Genomic DNA, 17,432 nt, shown 5'->3' with positions numbered 1-17,432 from the left:
TTTTCTCCGGAAAGGAATATTTGAGAGAGAGAGAGAGAGATATGGATGGATGAATGAATGAATGAATGAATGAATGAATATATACATGGATGGACGGATAGACAGATAGACAGATAGATAGATTGATTGACAGGTAAACAAGAGATAGATAATCTGCTATTCGGGGAAAAAAAAATAAAAGAAAAACAGAGAGACAACAAAGTTTTACTGATTCTGATTACTCTGTACCTACCACGGAGTTTTCTGCCTTTGGCTTTTTCAGCTCGTTGCACAGGGTTAGACACTACTTTCCCCGCATCCTCTGGGATGGGATCTAGGATTATCAATGAGTTTCTTTAGGCGCTTTCTACTGGTTGTTCACCTATTCTGTTCTGTCCCTCTCTCTCTGCCTGCAGGTCGGCGGCAGACGGCTCGGCGGTGCGTGGCGGTGCCCGGCTGGGGAGCCGGTGCGGGGGTGCGGGGTGTGCGCGGAAGCCTCGCTCCCCGCGGGCTGGCCCCGGCCCCGCAGCGTCCGGCAGCGGGCGCCCGCCCAGCCGCGGGGCCATGTTCTACTTCCACTGCCCCCCGCAGCTAGAGGGTGAGTGCGAGAGCCGGACTTCGAGGCGTGGGGGGGGTGTGTGCGCTGGGCATGGGGGGACGAGCCCTGGTCTGGCTGGCTCCAAGGCTGTCGGGGTACAGCTACGTGCCAGGATAAGATGCAGATCTATAGAGACAGATAAATGTAAAAGCGCATCATCTATCCCCCCTCCCCGCGCCCAGCTTCTCCCTCTTGTCACAGGCTGGAAAGAAGGATTGCATGATTTTTTTTTTCCTTTTTAATTTGATTCCTGTTGGAAAGGCCTTTTTTTTACACCCCCACCCCCGACATTTTTGCCACCTGCCTCCCCTCTGTGGATAGCGATCCCGCAGTTGAGCCTCAGGCTACGAAGGAGATGCTTTTCTCCCCTCCCAGCACAGATGTTGGTGTCATGGCTGTAATCGGGACACTTTCAGGACGTGGTCACGCCTCCTCCCTCCAGCCAAAGGGACCGCATAAATCTTTAATGCTATTTTACAAACATTCAGCAGGAGGATGGGGAAAAACAGGGCACGACTGGGGAAAAAAAAAAAAAAAAAAAGCGGAAGATAAATATTTGGGAGGATATTTTCTTTGTGTTATTGACCAGAAGGTTTTGTTTAATCGTTTTTTTTCTGTTTATTTGTTTCCTTTTTTAAAAGATATGGCAGCCTCCGGGATTTCCCCCCGCCACGCCGCCGGCGCCCGGGGCCCGCTGCCCCCGCTCCCCCCGCTCCTCCCGGCCGGTGCTCGGAGTGCGGGGAGCAGCCCCGGAGCTCGGCCGCGCAACTTCAGCCCCGGGCGGGCTGCCCAGCCCTGCCGTGCCCGGGCCCTTCCCCGCAAAATCCCGCTGCCCGCCCGCCCCGCTCCTTGCGTGGGCATCACGCGCGGGGCTGTCCCCGCCACGGCACTGCCGGGAACCGGTGGTCCAGCGGCTTCAGCCTCCTCCGGGGAAGGGGCATCCCCCTCTTCAAGCCCGACTGCCCCGGGGCCGGCGGACCCATGCCGGTTTGCGGTTGGAAAATTGTCCCCCCCAAATCCGCCTCCGGCTCGTCCGCGGGTCCCCCCGCGCCCCGTCAGCCTGCCCTGCCGCCCCGCCTCTGCCGCCGAGCGCTGGAGCGGCTTTGTTCGTTAGTTTTTGGCAAGCGGCTTTGGGAACGTGCTCTTGTTTATTTGTTTGCTCGCTTGTTTGTTTGTTTCTGCGGTGGCGGTTTGGGGCCGGCGCCCGGTTTTGGCGACCCGAGCCGGGGAGCGGTCCCCGCGGGGTGCAGTCTCTGCCGGCCACAGCAGCGGGGCGGAGGGCGGCCGGGCTGCCCCGCTGAAGGGTGAAAACAGCCCAGAGCGTCCCAAGTTAAAAAAAAACAAACAAAACAACAAACAGAAAATACACCCCCCGTCCAAAAAAGCCCCAACACATTCAGCACCAAACCGAAAAAGCGGCAACAGAAAAGCCCTTCTCGGCCAGCATTTTCGGTAGGTTTGGTGCCGTAGGGAAGTGAGTGGGCTCCGGGGTTCGCCGGGACCGCGTTTTATCCTCTGGCCGCAGGGCCGGAGCAAGCCGTCCGTCTGTAGAGGGGCTGGGGGCCGTGTTTATCTCCCAAATCATGCTGCAAGAGGAGCGGCGACCTCCGGCCCCTGTGCCCCGAGGGGGGCTCCGCCTGGCGGGTCCCGGGGACATTCAGCAGCGCTTCGATGGGCTTGGGTACTTTTCTGTTCCGTGGCTTTTTGATGTTTTGGTTTTGTTTTTTGGCTTGTCTTGGTTTGGTTTTCTTTTACTCTTGTTAGCCAACAGAAGGGCAGCGAAGCATCTCAGCCGGGGCAGCGGTGGTGTGTAGCGGGGGGAGCCGCGAAGGCCGGGGTCTGCTCCGCGGAAGACGGTTTGCATCCCGGTGGCCGTCTGACCTCTCCCGGCCTCCGGCCAGGGACGAGCTCCCAGTACCCCGACCTCCCTCGGGGGCCCCTCGGGCCACCCCCGCCGGGGAAGGGCAGGGGCTCCCTCCTCCAGCCCCGCTGCCCGGTCCCGGCGGCTCAGCCGCGGCCGAGCCCCAGCCCGGTGCTCAGCGCTGTACGGCGCCTCCGGGGACGGGGGCGAGTGCGCGGGGGGGCTTCTCGGCAGCTGCTTGCGGGGGGGTGTGCGGGGAGAAAACCTCCAGTGGCCCCAGCCCGGCTCCCGCAGGGCGAGGGGCTGCCCCTCACTGTCCTGGCAGGCAGGCAGGGCTTTTACGAGCGGGGGCTGCCGCCGCCACGCCTAGGTCGAAGCCTCGTCTCTTCATCCTTTCAAAACGCCTGCGGACGGAAGAAGGCCCTTTCGCGGGGCGGGGTGAACTCGGGCAGCGGGACCCCCAGGAGCCGGCAGGACCCCCCGGCCCGGCGGGGCTCCCTCTGCCCGGCGGCCCCGCAGTGCCTCCCCGGCCGGCCGAGCTGCTCGGGGCTGCGCGGGGACGGGGGCAGCGCTCCCCGCCCGCCCCGTCCCGCTGCCGAGCGGCTGGCCCCGACGGGGCGGCCCCGGCTCCCGGCCCCCCGCCCGCCACCCCGCGGCCCCTGACGCGGCCGCCCGTCCGTCCGCAGGCGCGGCCCCCTTCGGAGGTCACTCCGCCGGCGACTTCGACGACGGTTTCCTGCGGAGGAAGCAGCGCCGCAACCGCACCACCTTCACCCTGCAGCAGGTAGGGGCCTGCCCCTCGCCGCGCCCGGGCCCGCACCCCGGCTGCCCGCTGCCCGCTCCCTGCCCGTCACCCGCACGCCCCGCGCCGCCCGACTGCCTGCCCGACCTCGCTTGCCCCGTCCAGGGCAGGAGCCCCCCGGGGGCAGCGGGACAGACGCCCCCCGAGACGGCAGCTCCCCGGCCCGCTCCGTCCCTCGGGACCCGCACCCGGCCCGGCCCCTGTCCCCGGCCCGGCCCCTGTCCCTGACAGATGTTTGCTCTCCCCCCCCCCCGCCAGCTCGAGGCCCTGGAAGCCGTTTTCGCCCAAACCCACTACCCCGATGTGTTCACCAGGGAAGAGCTGGCCATGAAAATCAACCTCACGGAAGCCAGGGTGCAGGTAAACATTCCGGGGAATTATTCAACTCTCGGGTACTCCAACTGGCAAACTTTATTTTTTTCTTTTGACATCATGACTGCAGAGTGCACATTTGGCCAAAGAACGCAAATGAAGACGATCTGTCATTTTCATGATGCACTTTAATAACATCAACATAATGTGGAATATTAGATTAGGTTGATTAATCGGTCATTCATAATTAACTAGTGATAATGTTCTACACTAATTTGTCCGCGTCTCCAAGGTACTAAATTACATCAATGCACATCCATTTCCTTGCTTTTGGAGGGGGCGGTGTGTGGAGAAAAGAGCTGAGACGTGATTCTCCAAAGCAGCTCTGACCACTGTCGAGCAATGGGGTTAGCCAACTGCAGGGCGCCCAGCTGCCAGGACTGCACCTCTGCAACTTTTCTCCCTTTCGCCTTCTTTCTAAACTGTTAATTTAGACAGCTAAAGAGCCTGCAGAGCCATTCCCACACCTTTAAGATGATCCAGTATATACCATTGGCGACAATTACTCTCTTTCCACCCCCACTCTTTTCCACCCGTTCCTTTTTTCCTTCCTTCCTTCTTCCCACTTCCCCCTCTCCCCTCCCTTTTTTTTTATCCAGGTGTTTCTTTTTCCATATCCAGGGATTAACTTCGTGTGTCTACAAGCTCTGCCGAAAACAACAGTCTTGCAGTTGCAGAGTTGGATCCCTATAACTCTGCAGGCATCCACCATAGAGTTGCAAACCATTTTTTAAACACGATTATGTATTAATTTTATTATTTCTGCAAGCTGGGGTTTTTTTTGTTTTCTTTTTTTTTAATTTTATTTTCTTTTATTTGGGTGCTCGGGGTTAAGACTATGCAAGGATCTAATTGTAGGAAATATAATAGCTTGCCTTTTGTTCCCTAGGGTCAGGTTAGTATCTCTTAAAACCCAATGGCTGAAGAGAGATAATGGAATTCACCGCAGTAAATTGGGGATTGTAAACAAATTATTTCTCCTATAATCAGATTATGCGATCCTGATTATTAAATCTGAACATGAATCATTGGTCATATGCGGGCAAATTAAACTGATTATTATTTGGAAATGAAAAACTCCTTTTGCCACTGCATTGTAGGTGCTGGCTTAAAAAAAAAAAAAAAGCCATTTTGGCTATTGGTGCCTAAAGACTAAACTGCAAATTGAGATAAATGGGACAATTATTGAGCATTCAGAAGTGGAAGATCATAACTTCTTCCTGAAAGGTGCAAGGGTGAGATAGGGGTGCTGACAATTAGATTGCTGAGGACTGGTGTTTAGCCTTGTTGTTGGCTATTATGCAAACAGACAAAAGATGCAAGCATTTGTTTAGCCTGCTTTCATGCAGGGACATGGGGAAACGCAGAGGATGGGAGATATGTTTACATTTATACCCCTTGCTCATTCAAATATGATTAATGTGCTATAAAGCAGAGTCTTAATCGAAGATGATGTTGTCAAACAATAACTAAATAGGGAAATAAACGACTTCATCATGCTCTTTTCTCAGAAGCAGGCGAACTGTCAGTGCAAAGTCATTAAAATATGATAATGAAAAATAGCTCAATTAAATGTTGTTATAGGAGTGACCTTCATTCAATTAAGACACAAGAAAGTGTCTGCATTTTGCTTTGCATTTAACTGCTCTAAATTTAGAATATAGATAAAATAATTATTCAATGTTTGCTGATACATGCAATTAAAAGGCAGCTAACTGAAATGAAGTTGTAGGAGGAGAATAGTAATAATAATAATAACAACAACAACAATCTCGCCTATACTTGAAGTCATGTATTAAAATGTGGATTTCCTGACCTCAAGAAAGGCTTGGCATTTTCCACCTCAAATAAAGCGCTTTCACAGCATCAGCTCCAAGGTAAATGAAAAAAAGTAAAAGTGTTTGGACTAAAAGTCAGGGGATAAAATCAAGAATGTGAATATTTGTATCACATTACGGGATAAAAATAAGTTTTGGACACTAGTGCGTATTAAACTGAATGCTCTTCCAAAGTCAGTACCTACCACCTTTTGAGTCCTCTAAATCCAGACTGAACAAATACATCAGAGGAATAACAGCAAGTATCAGTCCTCTCCAGGAAATGGGCTGGATAAGTTGGCCTAATGTATACCTTTTCGTTTCTGACCTCTCTGATTCTAGCAGCAGCTCATTTAAAGACTTATATATGGTTTTGTCAGAGAGCTTAGATATGTATTAAAGTCCATCCCTATACAAAAAGCTTTTAGATGTGTTAAAACAGAAATCAGTGAGAACTAAATGTGTGTGTAAAGGCAAGCACACACTTAAATGTTTTGCAACTGGCACAGTAACATCAAGTCCCCCCTTTTTTTTTATTTTAACCTAACTTTTGAATGTTTTTAGACATTCCTGGCTTGTTTTTCAGACACAGATATATTCCAGATACGAATGTAATCCTAAAGTTTAACTAGAATAACAATAGAATAATGGGACACAACTAGAATAATGGGACACAAAATAAGAGGAAGTTTTAGGCAAGCTTTTAAACAACTGATTTCACTAGAATAACAATTTACAACTTCCTTGCTTCGCATTCGGCTAAACACGGTATTCAGCCTGGATTGCTGTCCTGCTCCAGGTTTGGTTCCAAAATCGAAGAGCTAAGTGGAGGAAAACAGAGCGGGGTGCTTCAGACCAAGAGGGCTCTAAGGAAGCAATGGCTGAGGTGGCACCTCCTGCGAGGAATTTAAATTCCCCTTCTCCAGCAGATCAAACCAGGAACAAAAAAGAGGGTCTCGAGATCCAGCAGAGGTAAGAGTAATACATGCTATTGACTGCCTCTTTGTGTCAAGCATGCATCATACGTATGTACATACATACAGACTTGCCTGCTGCTAAGCCTTGACCTGCACAGTATCGTCTTCATGTACAGCCCAAATCATTAGAAGATGAGCTGTCTCTTGTGCAATTCTTTGCTCCCTAAAAAGACACTGAGAAGCTGGTGGCAGTGGGAGGCTAATGTTATCCAGGCTTGGTCCCATCTAGTTGGATGCTGAGACACCAAGGTGTTTGTGTGCATGCACAGTTGCAGTCTTTGGAATCAGCTAGTTCTAGTTTTGTAAGGAAGTTGTTTTCTCTTCTCCATCAGCCTGAGTCGAGCAGTGGGTCCTACAGGACCTTTCTTCCCTTCCTGCCTACCAGGGACTCTTCTCAACACAGCCACCTATGCACAAGCTTTATCCCATGTCGCCTCTCTAAAAGGTAAGTTGTTCAGCTGCAGGCATGAGCTCGAAGAGCGGCTCTTTCAAGACAAGTGGCATGGTCCCACTTGAAGCAGTAGGGAAGCCTTTTGGAAACAATGGATCCCTCTTTCTGCTATGATTGGCAGCAATTGGACTGACCAATGCTGCAGGGACAGGAGTGAGTCTTGTAGTATCATTTGTGGCAACGCTCCTTCATTTTACTCAGACAGTTAGTTTTAGTGAGCTCAGGGTTTGTCTCAAGGAGCAAGGCAGGTAGGGTTTGCTCCTTTAGAGTTTTCTTTGCATGTATTTTTTTTTTCAAGAGTCAAATTTATACTAATAAATTAGTTATACGCATCCTTCTCATTATACATTGCCTGGCATTGTTACTGATACCTCATCTGCTCTTTGTGTGGGGTTTCCTTTGCAGTACATCTCTACACAATGCCAGACCTTTCTCTGCTTGAACAGTAGGTCCACTCTGAGAACCTGAATAAAGCATGTGGATGGGGACAGGGGAGGATACAGAGTAATTCCTCATTACCCAGGACCCGGGCTTCAGGAAGGGTACATGCAGAGTCCATATCCTCTTCGGTTCCCAAAAAGCAGCAGTATGCATCTTTTAAAAATAAATCACCAGCTGATCCATTAGATGTTCCTAGTGTAACAATTTATAAGACTAAGGGTGTAAGCAGGATGAATTCAATTTATAGATTTATAGGATGTAAAGCCTCATAGCACTGCCAAGCACAAAGTGGCACATACATTTACTCTATGCTCCAATGTGAAGCAATAATTTGTGAGGAAAGTTTCCCAGTTTAAGACCCTTCACTACGAACACAAATGTCCTCTAATGCCTCTCACTATGTTCTCTGGTGTACCTCATGCTCTTCGTGAGTATTTCCAGTTAAATCAGCGCTGCCGAGGTATATTCCTGAACCAAATTCTTGGAACTGTTGAGTTTTGCATTAAGTCCAGTGTCCTGTCCCCTGGTCCCTCTTCCCTCCTGTCTTACAAGAAAGCTGAAGCCAAACCATACAACTACTGCCATTTTGATAGGTATGGGACCTGTGATTTTGAATCAAGAAAAGCCACACAGGTGTGACCTGAACCCTAAAACTTAAAGGATGTCTGTCAATGGAAACCCTGTAAGCAGGCAGCAGCTGTTGGACTGCATGAGTCTGCTTGATCTCTGCCCTGTGACTGCAAAGTCCTGGGGCAGAGACTTTCAGCCTCTTCCATGGGGCAGGAACAGCCTCTCTGAAGTAGATACAGCTGAAGTTCCTCAGGCAAAGAGATTGTTCATTGATAAATGTAGTCCCAGGCAGGCTGAAAGATGTGGGAATGGCACTGAGTTCAGTGAATAATTTTGGATGGAAGTAAGGGATTTTATTTTTTCTTATAATTTACATTTAAGCATTTTCAAAATTAAATGCATCAATATGTTGTTCTCACTTCTTTCATGTTTAAATGTAGCTAAATTTTAAGAAAAATAACCACAACAAATAGAAGCCAAGCAAAATGAAAGAAAAATGAATGAAAAGAAATTTGTCATGACGGGTTTTATAAGTTTTATTTATTTGGAAGTCTTCCAGATATTCTTTTCTGTGATTTTACAGCTCAGCCAATAAATAGAGAAATTAATAATTTGCTCCTTTTTGCTTGATAGCAGTTTACATCCTAGGGGCATGAAAAACCTGATTCCTGAATCTCTTGTAGAGATACTTATTAGATAGTCAGTTGCCTGGGCTAAGAAGCAGCGTCCCTGAAAAACTGGTCCCAAATGTAAATATAAAATTTTTATAATTTGTGTAGGGATGGTCAGTTATCAGATGCATGCATATTCTCATGATGAATGTTGTCAGTTACATGTGCAGTTCATTGCTGAGATGCCTGGCTTATGTTTCCTGCCTGGCACTAGAAATCTCCAGATGCATGCAAGGGGACTGGGATCATGTAGTATAGTTTGATTTTAAGAAGCCCAGTTACAGATTTGCGTATCTGCATATCCACCTACCAGTAGCTTTGTGGAGCTGCCTATGCCTGCCAGCATATTTTTATACTTGCAAGGAACTGATAGACAAAGCTGCTGCTTTGAGAGATGATCTTTTTCCTTCTGTGACTAAGTCTCAGTAATGTCAAATTTTGGCTTTGAGATTAAGAAGGGGAGAATTTGTTATTCTAGAAGATGGAAAATTTGATCTATACAAGCAGAGAATAATTGTAGAATCTTTCTTTCTATATTTATATGTGGAGTATTGTCTCCTCTTTCTTTGGCTCATCTCCATAAGTTCCTTGCTCCCTGTTTCTCTGAGAGCAATTCACTTGGGCTGAGATAGTGACTGTGCACAGCAGACCTTGAGCTTCAGTCTCGTTAATTTGCAATGATGAACAGGATGATCCCTAGAGGTTCTGAGTGGACCAAAAATATCACAGGCCCAATTTGCATTTTGGTTTTCTTTGGTATGAAAATACCAGGTGAATGATTGTTCATCTAAATCAATGTATTTGAGAGCACAACAAAACTCACATGAGAGATCATGGTTGTGGGAAGGAATGAAGGAACGGACAGGGAGAGACACGGAGTTCACAAAACCTTTGTATGACCATCTTAGTCTTGCTTAATTCAGGTTGTTTGACTGTCTCTTGTGCACTTCAGGCCTGTCAAAGGAGAACCAATCCTACACTGAAGTGGGCATTAATCTGTGTCATTAGGTGTCTTAATGAAGTAACCCAAGCCTCTCCCTTGAGAATCTAGTTGTGTTTTGCAGCAAAAGTGCTGACAGGACTCTGCCACGGTGATTCTGAGGGCATAGGACTTTATGCCACATGAAATCCCATCAAACTCAGCACATGAGCTGCTTGGTTTTTGGATTGCTTGGATAAGGAGAAATTCAGCAAGTAGTAAAGTTTTCCAAGAATTTGCAAGTTTTATCGAAGAGTGAAATGATAAAAAGCTCTTCCTAGTATCTCTCTTGTGACAACCATGGTTAGAAACTACCAGGAATTCTCTGTGCTTTTGAAAGCAAAACAGTTGCTCCAGAATCAAAGCACCATTTCGTTTCCAATGTATGCATGACCCCTCTTTCTTCTATGCAAATGTCAAACTAAATGCAGCTCCTCTGTGTGGATCCCGTAAATAGATATGTATTCCTACCATTAGGAGAGTAATCCTGGCCATATTCTTCAGTAATACCATAAAAGCTGCCTGCAAACAGGGCACTCTCAGCACATCAAATACTACTGGGAAGTCTAGGCCGTTTTCTTATTCTTTTGAGGACACAAGACGTGCCTTGTTGGGCTTGTGAGCCAACACTTTGTTGGTGTTGGTGAGTAATATTTGATTGATGCTTTAGAAGGAGACAATTAAAATCAATACAGTGAATAACAAGTGGTGATGGTGATGTAACTAGTTGATAATTATTTTATGCTCTCAGGGACTGTTTTCATTCTGCCACCTGAGAGTTCTCTGTCTTCTGTAAAGAAACTAATATCTTTCTTTCTCCTCTAACGTTGATTGCTTGGCTCCAGACCTAGATTTCCAAGGCTGCATAAAACGTCTAGGGCACATGGTTCCTGGATATAATTTGTAGTGTAAGGATATAATAGTTGATGATGAAGTCGGTGTAGTAGACACAAGAAATCTCAGGGAAGCTTAGCATGGGGCAGGGACTGAGCCTGCAACTTTGCTTTTGGAAAGACTGTGCAGTGCACTATAGGCTTGCCTCATGCTTTGTGTGGCTCTGCAACTCTTCAAAAGGCAGCACTCATCTGAATCCCACATATGCCACTTCTAGGTAAATGGGGGATATTGTTGAAACATAAGACTAGGTCTGCTCTGGTGAATGAGAATAAAGCTATTCTCCCTAAGCACTATACCCCAGGAACCCTGCTGTCTCTGAAACTGAGATTTTTCTTTTTTCCGCAAAGGGGTGGTATTACCAGTGACAGTGTTCTGTGAAGAAAGCAGGCAATAGCAATCAGAACTGTAATTCAGAGCATAGACTGTTCCAGAGAAGAGTATATTACTACTGGGCAGTTTTTCTCTGTTTCTATCAAATATTCTGTATTCAGTAATACAACATGCCTTTTCCTTTCCGTACGTGAGTCGTCTTCCTCTCTGAAGTTCATTCAGCACATCAGAAGCTGTACTTAGTAGCAAGCATCTGTGAACTACCATATCACCTCACTATGTACTATTCTTTCAGGAAATACAATTTCTCATTTGAAAAATTAGCATAAGATCATAATTTCTGTGGTATACAGGGTTTCCTACTTCAGGGTTTTAGTTCTTCACCTCTGGCCATAGTTAGGAAGAAGGTTGGCTCACATAGATGAAATTTCTGGTGTCCATTACTCTCTGAAATTGTCCTAATTTGACAACTATGCTACTTCATTGTGGTGACTTTGACATTTCCATGATCTTCCAAGATGAATCACTTACAGTAAACCATGCATCTGCAGTCCATTTAGTAGATTTAATTGCAGACGTCAAATATGAAGGGAAAATACTTGTTTTATTTATGGGCTGTATAACAATAGAGTCATCAGGAGAAGCTCGTTTTCTGTGCAGAGAGAGACCTCAAAGTACCTTCTTAATGGATGACAGCATGGATGCAATTCATTAATGCAGAAGATGTTATTAATGGGTGTAAACAAGAATCTCCGGTTTTTAATGGAAGGGCTCTACCATTTTGGTGGTGAGGCCAAGAGTGTGTCTGTAACACTCCACTGAAATTTCCCCAGACCCTGTGATGAGTGCATGTGTGAGGAGAGAAATAATTACACTTGCCAGGGAATTACTATCATAATTCACTCGCAGCTCTGCTCTGTGCAAGTTATAGCCCAGTTGGTTTTCACGGCACCTCCACACCACTGATAGAGAAGCAGGGTTGCATTATGCACATCAAAGTGGATATTCCAGGGCACCATTGATTAGGCTTTTTTATGGTTTGTTGCTGCTGTGGTTGCTGTTGTTCATATTAGGGAGGCTTAATTGCAGTATCCAGGAAAAAAGATGCAACAACTAGAACTGCCCATCCATTACATTTCAATTTCTGTTATGGAAAGATGAAGAGAATTTGCCTGATTCCGTTGGGCAATTCCCATTGCTGAGGCTGAGAAAGCAGTGTTCAAAGACCTAACTTGCCCTTGAACTGGTGTTTACTGAAGTGAAGCACCACTGCTTACCGTAAGACTGGGGAACAGAAATCAAAACTCTTGGGGTCCTTTATTTTCTGCCATTCTTGATTGTGAACTTACTGACTTTCCTCATGTAATACAGCAAATATATGAAGTGGGTTCTGTTTGGCATTTTCCCTAGTTCACCTGCCACTGTGACTTCGGAATATTTAAAACATTTCTTTAGTTTGCTGCAGATGCACAGACCTTGAGCAAATTACTTCAATACCTGTATCTGGTCTCTGGCTCTAGCACTGCTCTACCTCTCAGGTGGATTTTTTTGGTCTTTATCACAAATATTAAGGAATATGCAGATACTAGGAGCCCTAAGAGCCAAGGGAAGGAAATCAGTGCTGGCTTGTTCCTCCAGGACAAATCTTAAATATGTTAGTGGACCTTAGATGGGCAGGGATTCCTATTGACCCATCTTGGAGTGACATATGTCAGCAGGATTTAGGGTCAGCTCATGTTTTTAATATGGAAGGGAAAAGTGATAAATGGTTGCTGAGCTGACAGCATTCAAAGGACTGGCTCTGTTCTCCCAGCTTGTGTGGGCTTTGCTGCCATCTTTCCAATCCAAACAGGACATGTCCTGGCTTCTGAATTATTTTTTTTGAGCAGTACTAATGGCACAAAAACAGGAGGATGAAATCCTCCGGTCCCAGTGTCAAGTTATTTACACAAAAAAGCTCCTGTTAGAGCAACTGACCCAGACCATCAGCTCTTTGCTGTTTGCATTGGACATATATGTTTCACAAGCCAAGGAGATGTGAAATTATAATATTTGGACTCTACTGTCAGCTCTGAAACACCCTTCCAGCCTCTGTGCAGTACAGGGGGCCTTGCAATCTTAACCAGCTTAGGCACTAGAAGGACGAATCATCTAGCAAAATTTTAACAGCCTTGAGGCTGCCCTAAATAGTACTGGGAGCATCTGGTACCTCTCCATCTGAGTTCATACCTTTCTTGTTCTTTTGAACTTCCTCATTCAGAGCTCAAGAAGGTTTGAATAAAGCCACTTTTGTTTTTCCTGCTTGTCCCTCAGGCTTTAACAGACAGAGTGTTGGCATCATGTATGAAGAGCAAGAGGGAGCTCCCTTTGAATCAGCTCTCACTGGTAAATGACACTATGGACTCAAGGTTGTTGTTGACCTTCCAGCTGTTGTGAAAGTGATTTCGGTTTATGAGGATTTAGAGCTCAAGAAAACTAATGTGACTATCATCAAAAGAAAACAATACTTAAATCAAGCATAATATTTTATGTGAAAATTAAACAGCATGCATTGACAGGTGAGGATTTTAAACAGGAGTTTTTCCTCGCTTCCCTCCATGTCAGGTTGCTGTTCAGATATCTGCATCAAATACACAAATACTGAAAGAGGAAAGGAACAGGGGTTTTGCCTTTTGGAAAGGCTATCTATCAAATTCTTTAAAATATTGAGCTGAAATACAAAATATGTATTTTAAATACTTATGTATCAATATGGGCCTGGTTCCCACCCCACTATTCTCAGCTGAAACTGAACCTTGGAACCGCACAAAAGGGTCCGCAACCAAAATTGTAGATCACATATCATTGCAATTGAAATGTAATTTTGGCAGAGACAAGACAGAACTAATTTAATTTTTCCTGTCAGTCTCTGTAGTAGATCAATTAAACTGCCGAGTGGATCAAATATTTCAGACTGTATTTATTACATTAAGTATTTATGTTCAGGCTGAGCATTTAAAGTATGATCTCATATAGGAATACAAGGAGGTTCAGATCAATTCAGCAGAATTTGCTGTAAGTTAATGGAAATCTAATTGTGTATTTTAATTTTGTGTATAGGAGGCAGTCAGTTCCTGAAAGAAAGCAAGCTGTACCCTGTCTGTATTGTAGCAACTTCATTCCATTAAAGTAAGATCAGAATGTCATAAATATTAGTGGAAGCTTGATCAAGATCTAGGGCTAACAGCTTAACTCTCACTGATTTTGATGGGACCTTGGTGCCTAAACTCCTCTGAGGATCTGAAATAAGTAGGAATGATTCCTTTCTTCCCCACTGTGGAGTCAAGGTTACTGCAATAAGATGAAAAAAACATTGATGTCTGCTATATATGGAAGCCTCTTTCTTCATGAAAGTCACATCCTCGTCCATCGTGGGAAGAGTGGAGATATTGGGCTCCTGAATCTCCCACTGTTTGTCTTGGCTTTTGCGCCAGCAAGATCTGACAGATTTCACTGGACTTACTACCCACAGACACAAGCAATTGTGAGGTACATTCAACCTTCCTTACAACCTACATTAAAAAGAAACAGGGCTAAATCCTACTCTCCTGTATCCTAGCTGGACCCTGTTGCAAATGACACTCGCTAGTTTACATTTTTTTTGGGTGTGAACTGATGTTTGCAAGTGTTTTAGCCTCGGTGAAAAGGAAAGGAATGGTTTATGGGTGAATTATTGTTAGAGATAGCCTAGTTTCCACCACAGGTAACTGCACCCTCAGGTTGCAGAGCCACTAGGTAATATCAGGTCTAATTATTAAGCAAAGAGCTTAGATTGGTACTGAAGATTGATAAATATTTTATCCCTCTCTAACAATGGAGTGAAAATTATTCTGAGGGGATGGAGCTGATTCCTGCTCTTTTGAAAAGGGGAAGACTCTTTCCCACTACTCCCACCTCCCACTAAGCAGACAGTGTCTGTGCTCACTCCTGCATTAGATACCGGAGACGGGCCAGGCCTCCGCTCAGCTTGGGAGCTGAACAGCCGTGTTCGAAAGTCTTACCCTGTTTGTGTTAAAAAGCAGCAGTGCAAAGACAGCTGATGCACAGGCAGACCTCCACAGTCCCCCATTTCAGAGCTGAAGCTTAAGACATTGGGGCTTAATAGCAGAGAAAAAACAGACTTCTGCATGGCTTCTGCAGCTGAAGACCTGCTGCAGACTGTAGGGACTCTGAAGTGCTGATCTTCCTCTCTCTGTTAAGACAGTGGCTGTCCAAAACCCCTGAAGTGGGTGCAGTTCAGCAGGGCAAAAAATAACTTTATGAGCATGGTTGGTGGTGGCAAAAACTGTGAGTTGTGTTACTGAGGGGATTTTGCTATAAACCGTTCTTCTGACCTGCTCAAAGCAGCCACAGAGTTCAAGACTGAGCTTACTAACGCTAAAAGCAAAAAATGTAGGATTTTAGTGAAGTGCTGAAACATGCTTGTGCAATTCTTTCGAATGCCTGGATCCATGGAAATGTTGGTCTGTCAGAGGAGTATCACAAGAGAAAATAAGAATTTCCACTTACATTAATAACTTGTCCTTTGTGTATTCTGTTTCTTAAAATGCAAAGAGTACTTTTTCCTGAATGTTACTTGCAAGCTGCTAATCTCTGACAACTGCTGTGGAGAAGTCTTGCCAACATTCTAAAAACAAAAAACTATCTGCCTTCATCCCCAGCAGATGGGTGCTGACCCGCTGCTACTCAAAGCAGAAGTGTAAAAAAAAAGAATACCTGCTCCCTGCAGGTGATTAGTTCCATCACTTAGTCATGAGCCATTTAACTCAAATATTAACTGCAGAAATTAAAGCAAGTCCTTGGCTTGGAAAGATCAGAGGAAGACAGTGCATCATGTCAGGGTATGCACGGCTGGGCTGTTTCTTGTCGAGAGGTAGAGTATCAGCAAAGGACAAGCTTTTGCCAGGGGCATAGAAGAGGGTGTGGACTTTGTGTGGCCTCTGAGATCCCTGGAAAAATGGCGTCACCTAATATTTCTTATGCGAGAGCAAATTACAGTAATAGCTCAGCCATTCCACCCTGCCTCCCCTCCCTATTCCTCTGCCACATTCTCCTTCATTCAACAGATGCATCTACACTAGGTGCCAGGGTGGCTTTTGGATGGACTACATGTCCTGCCCAGTGGTCAACCTAGACTTCCAGGCATGTTTGTTTGGGAACTGATCCAAGTCCCAGTGTTATCAAAGATAAGCGAGAGGAAGAGTTGTCCAGCTCAGGAAGGCAGCTGGGGGAGTGAGGACTGCCTCTGTCAGCAGGTTGCAGGGGAGCCTTTTAGCTTAAAGGGGGAGCAATATCCTTTTCACCCTCTCTCCAGTGTTTTATTGCTTGCTTGAAACAATCCATGTGTCTCAGATGACAAGGTAGAGATGGTCTGGCCTGTGTCTCCTGATGGGACTCTTCAGTCATGTCAGCAGGAGCTTTAGGTGGCCTTGGCTCACTTCTGGAGGATGTTCTCTTTGAAGTGTCATCCTTAAGCAGCACAGACGTTGGGTGGGTGAAGGTAGAACAGACCGTTGCAGGTAGACATGATGCCAGCAGTTGGCAGGGGCCTGGCCAAAGAAAAGCCTATCTCATCTTACAATGAGGTGGGGAAGGTCATTAGTTCCTGCATAATAACCAGAATATTTTCACCTTTCTCTCTGCAGTAATCTTTCAGGTGTAAATAGGTGAGAGCACCCCTACACTCACCCGACAAATGCAGCTGATTGATCAGGCTTCAGTGTGCCGGTGGAGGGTAGAGGACACGCTCAGCCTGTGGCTGATGGAAGCCACAGAGCACCAGTTTTGGATGAGAGCTGGGGATAAGCTCAGCCTTGCTTGCGGGGAAATCTTATATGGGACCTAAACTGCACTGCTTGCTTCTGAGTCTGCTTGCCTCACTCGTGCCATTTGTCACCCCGGGTGGCTCACAGGGTAAGATCCGTCATGGTGGGCTTTGGCAGAACAGGATCTGGCTTTTGTAGCCCTGATCCAGAGAACATCTACGTACTCACTAAAGGTCAATAGGGGAGGGGGTTGTTGCCATCTGAGACCCCAACCCCATCTCTGCCCTCTCCAGATTGACCGTGGAGGGACCAGTCAGGCAGTCCCCATGACCTTCCCCATCAGTGATGGTGCCTTGTCTCCTTCCTCCCCAGGGAGCCCGCTGTGCTCATGCTGTGTTCCAGACCCCATGGGCCTCTCCTTCCTGCCCACCTACGGCTGCCAAAGCAACCGCACCGCCAGTGTGGCTGCACTGCGCATGAAGGCCCGGGAGCACTCGGAGGCTGTGCTTCAGTCTGCCAACCTCCTGCCTGCCACCAGCAGCAGCCCCACTCCTCCTGCCAAATCTGTCCCCGAGGGCAGCCAGGACAAGCAGCCCTCTCCAGCCAAGGAGCACATGGAAGGGGAGAAGAGTGTATGAGACTGGACCGGTGCTGGCCCCTCTGCTCAGGGCAGGAACGTGCCACTGGGACTCTGCCACGGGGTGTACTGCAGTGTGGCCGTGTCCTAGCAGGACATCACAGGGCCACCAGCGACCCGGCAAACCCGAGTGACCTCTTTGTCTGGCTTTCACACACACTTGCTTTTCTTGTGCCGCTGTAGGTTCATTCCCCTGATTTACTGGCACTATCTGTATTTGGAGATGTTTGTGAAACTGTTTTTAGC

General features: G+C 46.8%; 1 protein-coding gene across 1 annotated transcript; it reads left to right on the top strand.

Moving 5' to 3' along the window:
* The first annotated feature begins 543 nt into the window (after positions 1–543).
* On the top strand, positions 544–17,187 carry DRGX (dorsal root ganglia homeobox). The gene is made up of 6 exons (XM_075424186.1): positions 544–577; positions 3,125–3,222; positions 3,499–3,600; positions 6,229–6,401; positions 6,739–6,851; positions 16,922–17,187. The coding sequence occupies exons 1-6, from the start codon at positions 544–546 to the stop codon at positions 17,185–17,187; spliced, it is 786 nt and encodes a 261-aa protein (XP_075280301.1).
* Positions 17,188–17,432: the final 245 nt, after the last annotated feature.

This window comes from Opisthocomus hoazin, chromosome 6 (genome assembly GCF_030867145.1).
Source record: "Opisthocomus hoazin isolate bOpiHoa1 chromosome 6, bOpiHoa1.hap1, whole genome shotgun sequence".
In the NCBI taxonomy this organism is placed as follows: Eukaryota; Metazoa; Chordata; class Aves; order Opisthocomiformes; family Opisthocomidae; genus Opisthocomus; species Opisthocomus hoazin.
Note: the sequence above shows the minus strand (reverse complement) of the source record. Positions and strands in the feature narration are given on the sequence as shown.

Excerpts from the sequence above, each read along its gene's own strand:
- DRGX (XM_075424186.1), top strand. The coding sequence starts at position 544 with ATGTTCTACTTCCACTGCCCCCCGCAGCTAGAGG. Across the intron at positions 3,223-3,498 it reads CCACCTTCACCCTGCAGCAG|CTCGAGGCCCTGGAAGCCGT; the intron begins GTAGGGGCCTGC and ends CCCCCCCGCCAG. Across the intron at positions 3,601-6,228 it reads TCACGGAAGCCAGGGTGCAG|GTTTGGTTCCAAAATCGAAG; the intron begins GTAAACATTCCG and ends GTCCTGCTCCAG.